A 7,972-nucleotide genomic window follows, 5' to 3' on the forward strand; every position below is an offset into this window, starting at 1 on the left:
GCCGCTCCGCGGCAAGTGGGATCTTCCCGGACCGGGGCACGAACCCATATCCCCTGCATCAGCACAGGCGGACTCTCAACCTGTGCCACCAGGGAAGCCCTGATCATGTGTTTTTGTTTCATTTTCTATTATTATGGTATATGATATTGATTGACCTTCATGTATTGATTTTCATATATGTGTTCCTGGGATTAATCCCACCTGATGCTGTGTAAAATCCTTTGTTAATATTGTGTTGAGGATTCTTCTGTCTATATTCTTGAGACATTGCTTAGTAGTTTTCTTTTCTTGTGATATCTGTCTGGTTTTGGTAGCAGAGTAATACTGGTCTCATAAAATATGTTGGCAAATGTTCCTTCAATTTTTTGGAAAAGTTTGTGAAGGGTTGCTATTAATTCCTACTTTTTTGGTAAAATTCACTAGATTATCTTTTCAAGATGTTAAAAATGAGAAATACCTTTTACATTTAGCTACCTATTTACTTTTTTCTTTACTCTTCATCCCTTTGTGTAGGTCTGTATTCCACCTGGTTCCTTTTGTATGAAAAGCTTACTTTAATATTTCTCGTAGTGCTGTTTTGCTTGTGACAAAGTCTCTCAGCTTTTGTCTGAAAGTTATTTTTTTTTAAATTTCAGCATTTTTAGGGTCTCACAGCATTGATCTCTGGCTTGCAGAGTTCCTGACAAAATTCTGCTGTCATCCTTATTCCTCAGTATGTAATGTGTCTTTTTTATGTGTGATGATTTTAAGATTTTTTCTTTATCATTGTTTTTCAGCAATTTGATCATGAGTTACCTTGGTGTGGCTTTCTTTATGATTATTCTCCCTCTGGTTCATTGACCTTCTTGGATCTGTGGGTTCATAGTTTTATCAAATTTGGAAAATTTTCCAGCTATTGTTTATTCAAAAATAGCTTCTATTCTCCCCTCTCCTCTCCTTCTGGACTCCAGGTACACATACATTAGGCCACTTGATATATATTTCCACTGGTATCTGATTCTCTGTTAGTTTTTTTTCCCCATTTTTTCTCTCTCTTTTTCATTTTGAATAGTTTCTATTGCTATGCCTTTGTGTTCACTGATCTTCTGGTGTCTAATCTGCTATTAGAGAGTGAATTTTATTTTTCATATTCTTTTCCATTATGGTTTATCACAGAATATTGAATATATTCCCCTGTGCTATACAGTAGGACCTTGTTGTTTATCCATTCTATATATAATAGTTTGCATTTGCTAATCCCAAACTTCCAGTCCATCCCTCCCCACCCCCTTGCCCACAGCAACTACAAGTCTGTTCTGTATCTCTGTGAGTCTGTTTCTGTTTTGTAGATAAGTTTATTTGTGTCATATGTTAGATATTTAGTGATATCCTATGGTATTTGTCTTTCTCTTTCTGACTTACTTCCCTTAGTATGATAATCTCTAGGTCCATCCATGTTGCTGCAAATGGCATTATTTCATTCTTTTTTATGGCTGAGTATATTGTATATATATACCTCGTCTTCTTTATCCATTCATCTGTCGATAGACATTTAGGTTGTTTCCATATCTTAGCTATTTTGAGTAGCGCTGCTATGAACACAGGGGTGCATGTATCTCTTCAAATTATAGCTTTGTTCGGATGTATGCCCAGGAGTGAGATTCCTGGATCATATGGTAACTCTAGTTTTAGTTTTTTGAGGAACCTCCATACTGTTTTCCATAGTGGCTGCACCAATTTACATTCCCACCAGCAATGTGGGAGGGTTCCCTTTTCTCCACACCCTCTCCAGCATTTGTTATTTGTAGACATTTTCATCATGGCCATTCTGACCAGTGTGAGGTGGTACATCATTGTAGTTTTGATTTGCATCACTCTAATAATTACTGATGTTGAACATCTTTTCCTGGGTCTTAGACAGTGAATTTTTTATTTCATATATTTTATTTTTCCTCTCTAGAAGTTCCATTTGGGTCTTTTTTATATCTTTTATTTCACTTTCATCTCTTTCGTGGTTTCCTTTTCATCTTGGAACATATTTATAATATTTATAAAGGCTGTTTCAAAGTCTTTGTCTGCTTGTTTTCTCATCTCTATTGGGTCTTTTTCTGCTGCTTTTTCTCCTGGGTCTAGGACATATTTTCTTGCTTCTTTGTATGTCTAGTAAATTTTTATTGGATGCTCAATATTTTAAATTTTTTTTTTTTTGGGGGGGGGTAGGAGTTTATTAATTAATTAATTTATTTTTGCTGTGTTGCATCTTCGTTTCTGTGTGAGGGCTTTCTCTAGTTGCGGTGAGTGGGGGCGCCTCTTCATCACAGTGCGCGGGCCTCTCACTATCGCGGCCTCTCTTGTTGCGGAGCACAGGCTCCAGACGCGCAGGCTCAGCAGCTGTGGCTCACGGGCCCAGTTGCTCCGTGGCATGTGGGATCCTCCCAGACCAGGGCTTGAACCCGTGTCCCCTGCATTAGCAGGCAGATTCTCAACCACTGCGCCACCAGGGAAGCCCCAATATTTTAAATTTTACAAAAGTAAGTTTTGGATTTTTTACCTTCCTTTAAAAAGTGTTGGACTTTTTGTGGAATGCAGTTAAGTTACTTTTAGATATTTGATCATTTTAAGGTTTGTTTCTAAGCTTTTTTAGGGCAAGTCTAGAGAAGCCTTTATTCTAGAACTAAGTTCTTCTACTTTCAATGTTTGATCCTTCAGGTTCCCTACTGAATGCCCCTTTTAATCACTCAGGTCTCTCCACTGTGGCTGGAGGAAATGTAAATTATTTCTGTCTCACTGTGAGCCCTAGGAAATGTTCATCTTATAGTTTCCTAGCTATTATTCCTTCACGGGAAGTTATTCCTTCCTAGCTTCATGGGATTTCGTGTCATATGTGCCCAGATCATTATTCAGCTAAAGACTTAAGGGGACCCCTGTGCAGACTTCTGGAGTTCTTTGCTTTTGTTTGCATAGTGCTGTTCTCTCAAGACCTCTGCCTTGGCCTCCCCGAGCCAAGATCTCTGGTTCCTCAACTCAGTGGGCTCATCAAACTCTCCACGTTCTGCAGCCTGGTTACTGCCTCTTGGCAGTAAGCTGGGGAGGTCATAAGGTTTGACTCATGTGTTTCCGGTTGTTCAGTGATCACAGTCCTGCAAGGCTGTGGACCAGTGTCTGAAAATAGTGGCTCATATATTTTGTCCAGGTTTTCAGTTGCTTACAGAAGTAGAATATTCTGGACTGTCTTCCTCCTGCATAGTCAGAAGCTCACATCTCCATTGAGTCTGTCTGTGTTTACTCTGATGAGGTTCTGCGGCCTGGCCTCCTTTGAAGTTTCAGCTGTCTGTGCTTCCACCAGCAACCTGAGCTGTCCCATGCGGGGTGTGCATGTGTTGATCTGAACTCTGAGGCAGACTGCCCCTCTTCACTCTCTGCCCTTTTCTCCTTGCCTTTTGCAGAAAAAGTGTGAGCGTTATTGGGCCCAAGAACAGGAGCCACTGCAGATTGGGCTTTTCTGCATCACTCTGGTGAGCTGGGGCAGAGGTGGGAACAGCACTTTATGAAGTCTTGGAATGTTGTGGAAGATTTCACAGATGATTCTGAGTGGAAAGCTTTTGGGCTGGGCCTGAACAGTTTTCTCACAGTCCCCCTCACACTGCAGGGAGCGCTCTGGTATTAGCATTGCAAATAGTCAGAACTCATTATACACTGTTTTTGCATTTTAACTACTATCATGGTTATCTCTGTAAATGTCCATGTGCCTGGTTAGGTTCTTAAAATTCTTATTTCTCTTACCCTTTCAAAAGAACTCAGGAAAATCTCTCATAAGTCATAAATACAATTGGTATTGAATAAATACAATGAAACTTGTTTTAGAACAAAAGACGTTTCTTTGTTTCATTGTAGTGAGCTTGTTGGATATTTAATCATAGTTCCTCTTTCTCCCCTTTGTGAAATGTTTCCTACACAAAAGCCATGGGAGATATTCGGGCTAAATTAATTTTTAAAAATACGTTGTTTGTATTTGATTTTTCTTTTGTTTTTTTTTGGGGGGGGGGGCATGCTGCATGGCTTGCAGGATCTCTGTTCCCTGACCAGGGATTGAACCCAGGCCACGGCAGTGAAAGCCCAGAATCCTAACCACTAGGCCACCAGGGAACTCCCTGTATTTGATTTTTAATCAGAAACGCTTTGTTTTTTGTAAATATGTCTTTTGGTACCTGTGATCTTTGTTCTCTGCCCTCTTCTCACATGCCCCATATCCACAGACAAGGGAGACATGGCTGAATGCAGACATCACGCTCAGGACCCTTCAGGTCACCTTCCAGAAGGTACTGAAAGGGGAGGAGGAGACTCCCACATAGGGAGAGCTGTTTCCTGTCTCTTTTTTCTCATCTGTAAAATGTGCATTAACAATAGTACCCATCTCTTCAGTTATTATCTGTTGCATTTAAATGGATGATGTGGAGAACTAGGGCTGACATGTAATAGGGGCTCAATAAATGCTTTTCTTTCTTTTTTCATTCTTTGCCCCTCATTTCCTGTGTTTCAGGAATCCCGCTCTGTGTACCAGCTGCAGTATATGTCCTGGCCAGACAGAGGGGTCCCTAGCAATCCCGACCACGTGCTCGCCATGGTGGAGGAAGCCCGGCACCTCCAGGGATCTGGCCCCAGCCCCCTCTGTGTCCACTGCAGGTTTAGGAAAATGGGCTTTATGGGGGTCTGGTGAGACAGAGGGGATGGTGGTGGAGAGGGGACAGGGAGGATAGTGCAGGGCTTGGAGCCAGTCTTACAGTCTGAGTGCCTGTTTCAAGAAACCTGAGGCCACACTTGCTCAAGTTACAGCTGAAATGGTTAGTATTTACTGAGCACAGACTGTCCGCTAGGGAGTAAGTACACAGTTGATGCTCAACAAATATAAGCAATTAGAAAGGTTTTCCTTTCAAATTATAATCTGGGATTCTGGGAATCAGAAAGTGCTGCAGGGGACACTCCATTAAGGCCCTCACCCGCAGCCCCAAATGCCCCCTTTAAAAGGGGTTGCAGGCAGGCCCTGACCGAGCTCACTCTGATTCTCACTTGTCAGTGCGGGCTGTGGGCGAACAGGTGTCCTGTGCACCCTGGATTATGTGAGACAGTTGCTCCTGACCCAGGTATGAAGAGGGCATACAAAGCGCAGTGTGGGTCCTGTGCCTATGAGGTCCTGCTCAAGTGCCCGTCTCTCTGCCCTAGATGATCCCACCTAACTTCAGCCTCTTCAATGTGGTCCTCGAGATTCGGAGGCAGCGGCCTGCAGCCATACAGACAGAGGTGGGAGCCGGGTCTCCTCGTTCCAAGGACATATCCTTCCTGTTCTGGTCTTCCCTTCTCGATGACCCCTCTTCCCTCCCCCACCCCCTCAGGAGCAGTACAGGTTCCTGTACCACACAGTGGCTCAGATGTTCCTCTCAGCTCTCCAAAATGCCAGCCCTCACTACCAGAACCTCAAGGAGGTACCACGGCCCCCTTCCAATCCTCAGAGACCAGGACCCAGAGCAGAGGTCTATGGCTACCACCAGCGCCAGCATCCAGCCCTTGGACTCCCTCCGGGAGCAGGGACTGACGCACTATGATATCTACCTTTGTCCTCCTTGCTCCATTATCACTGTCCCCCCTTAAGCTTCCCCCACAGAGCCCACAGTGACCTCGCACCACTAGGAGCCTGGACAGCGTCCTCCGAAGCCTCATGCCTTTCCCTCCTGCCTTTCCCCAGAATTGTGCCCCACTCTACGATGATGCCTTCTCCCTCCGGACTTCCCACACCCTTCCTGCCATAGCCCGGCCATCCAGCGGGGTCCTCAGGTACCCAGCCCCCTCCCCTCAGTCTTCCATGTTGACGTTCTCGTACTTGGAGGCTGGCCCTTTCCTCACCCTTGAAACACCAGCCCCTTCCTTGCCCTTCAGTTCACCAAGTATTCACTGGCCCTTTTTTGCAGCTGAGCTCTGGGAACACTCCCCAAGATGATTCTTTAATCCCAGAGATCCCATTGCCTCTGCCCCTCAGGCTAGCTCCCGATGTTAGTCCTCTCCTCGCTTTTCCACTGACTAATTCAGCAGATATTTTTTGAGGCCACCCAACTGTAAGGCCTCATGTCGGGTGCAGCAGAGACTTCAGCCCTTGGTCCCTGAGACCAGACCTCCATTTTGAGACTCTCCCTTGCTTCTCTTTAGATGTCACTTCCTCATTCATTTATTCAACAGACAACTACACAGAAATGACCAATCCTCAATACCAATATTTTGCCCCATTCACCTGCCAGGCTGGCCCCTTCCTTCCTTCACCCACCCAACCTGCTGGGCGTTAGGGACACAGAGACGAGACCCCTTTCCCCAGAGACGCTACCACCTCCACCTCCTCGCTCCGTAACTGCGCGCCGCCTCGGGCGGAAAGGAAGCCCGTGGTTTGCGCGCCGAGCGCGCTACCCCCTCCCTCCCCAGCCTCGGCGCCGCCGCTTCACTTCCTCCCCACCCGCAGGAGCATCTCGGTGCCCGGGCCCCCGGGCCTCGCCATGGCCGACACGTACGCTGTGGTGCAGAAGCGCGCGGCCCCCGCGGGCACCGGGACAGGGGCGGGCGCGCGGGCGCGCGGCGCGGAGGAGACGCCCCTCTACAGCCAGGTGACGCCGCGCGCCCGGCGGCCCCAGGCGCACGCGGAGGACGGGCGCGGGCCGCTGCCCGGACGCGGTAAGTCGACGCGGCCCGGGCGCGGGTCTGGGGAGTGCTGGCCCCGACCTGCTCCGTCTCCCAACCCCCTGTGGCTGCGGTCTGGAGGGCCCGGAGGCCACGAGGCGCGCCCCCCGACCCCGCACCTCCACCGAGTCCGGCCCGGTCACGCCCCGGAGGCTGCTGTCCTGGCTTCCCCGGCCACGCCTCTGGGACAACCGCCCGTCCTCTGGTCACGCCCGGAAGCGTCCCGGGCCAAACCGCGGTCTCTGGCCCGACCACCTAGTCTGGGCGGAGGTCTCTGATTTGGTCACGCCCCTGGCCACGCACCCTCCTGCTGGGCCCCGGCGCCCGGCCCCCAGCCTGCCTTCTCTGGCCTGGGAGGATGCGCATTTGCCTCCGAGTGGCTCTCTGGAACTTCGAGGGGCGACGTGAGCCGATCTGTTAGGTGGTTTTCTGCCCGCAGTTCCTGTTGACCAAAGCCCAGCAGGGCCTGGCGCCTACGAGGACGTGGTAGATGGAGCTCAGACTGGTGGTCTAGGTAAGTCAGACAGCCTGGGTCGCTGGGACTCTCTACAGTTTTAACTGAATCCCAGGCATTTGGGGCTTTGAGATGGTGTTAGGAAAACACACGCCCTCGGAGTCCTGTGGATGTGTCTGCAGCAAACCGTGAGGGCCTGGAGGCTTGGTGGTGACTTTCCACGAGTTGCCTACCTCTCTGCACCTCAGCTTCTCCGTGATCCCTACGGTGCCCTTCCTTTTCCAGGCTTCAACCTGCGCATTGGAAGGCCTAAAGGACCCCGGGACCCGCCTGCTGAGTGGACCCGCGTGTGAGTGCAGCGCCCTTGCCTGCCTGTTGGGTGCTTGGTCCACGTGGGTTCCTGGACTGCTGAGGGCCGTGCTCGACTCCGTGAAGTGCTGGGAATGGGGTTGCTGGGCTGAATCAAAATAAAAGTTTCTCAGTGTGGAAAATATGGGGGCTTTGCCTCAGTGATCATAGCGTTCAAGGCGTGAGGCCTGGGGAGGTAGTTGGTTGACGATGGCTGATGAGGTTACACTGAGCATATTCAAGAAAAAATCCAACCCCAAGAGTCTGGGCAGGGCTCTCGGCTGTGAAGGGGAGGATGGACAGATAGGCTTCTGGAGACTGTCCCCTTCACCACTTGAAGGACTGGTTCATCTCAGTATCTGAGCCTCCCTCACTCAGACACTCAGCTTATGACACAGGGAGATGGATGGACCCCCGTTGCCCTCCACCATTCAGACAGATGGAAGCCAGGCATAATAACAGCCAAGCAGACTG

General features: G+C 48.6%; 1 protein-coding gene across 2 annotated transcripts in view; it reads left to right on the plus strand.

Annotated features, from left to right (window-relative positions):
• Nucleotides 1–7,503, plus strand: part of PTPN18 (protein tyrosine phosphatase non-receptor type 18) — an 18,005-nt gene extending 10,502 nt beyond the window's left edge. For both annotated transcript variants that reach the window (XM_007463769.1, XM_007463770.1), the window contains 10 exons: nucleotides 3,426–3,494; nucleotides 4,236–4,298; nucleotides 4,520–4,662; nucleotides 5,054–5,120; nucleotides 5,200–5,277; nucleotides 5,370–5,459; nucleotides 5,720–5,808; nucleotides 6,482–6,690; nucleotides 7,136–7,210; nucleotides 7,436–7,503. In XM_007463769.1, the coding sequence (XP_007463831.1) occupies nucleotides 3,426–3,494; nucleotides 4,236–4,298; nucleotides 4,520–4,662; nucleotides 5,054–5,120; nucleotides 5,200–5,277; nucleotides 5,370–5,459; nucleotides 5,720–5,808; nucleotides 6,482–6,690; nucleotides 7,136–7,210; nucleotides 7,436–7,503 (951 nt within the window). The remainder of the gene's footprint in view (nucleotides 1–3,425; nucleotides 3,495–4,235; nucleotides 4,299–4,519; nucleotides 4,663–5,053; nucleotides 5,121–5,199; nucleotides 5,278–5,369; nucleotides 5,460–5,719; nucleotides 5,809–6,481; nucleotides 6,691–7,135; nucleotides 7,211–7,435) is intronic.
• Nucleotides 7,504–7,972: the final 469 nt, after the last annotated feature.

Source organism: Lipotes vexillifer, unplaced genomic scaffold (assembly GCF_000442215.2).
Source record: "Lipotes vexillifer unplaced genomic scaffold, Lipotes_vexillifer_v1.1 scaffold200, whole genome shotgun sequence".
In the NCBI taxonomy this organism is placed as follows: Eukaryota; Metazoa; Chordata; class Mammalia; order Artiodactyla; family Lipotidae; genus Lipotes; species Lipotes vexillifer.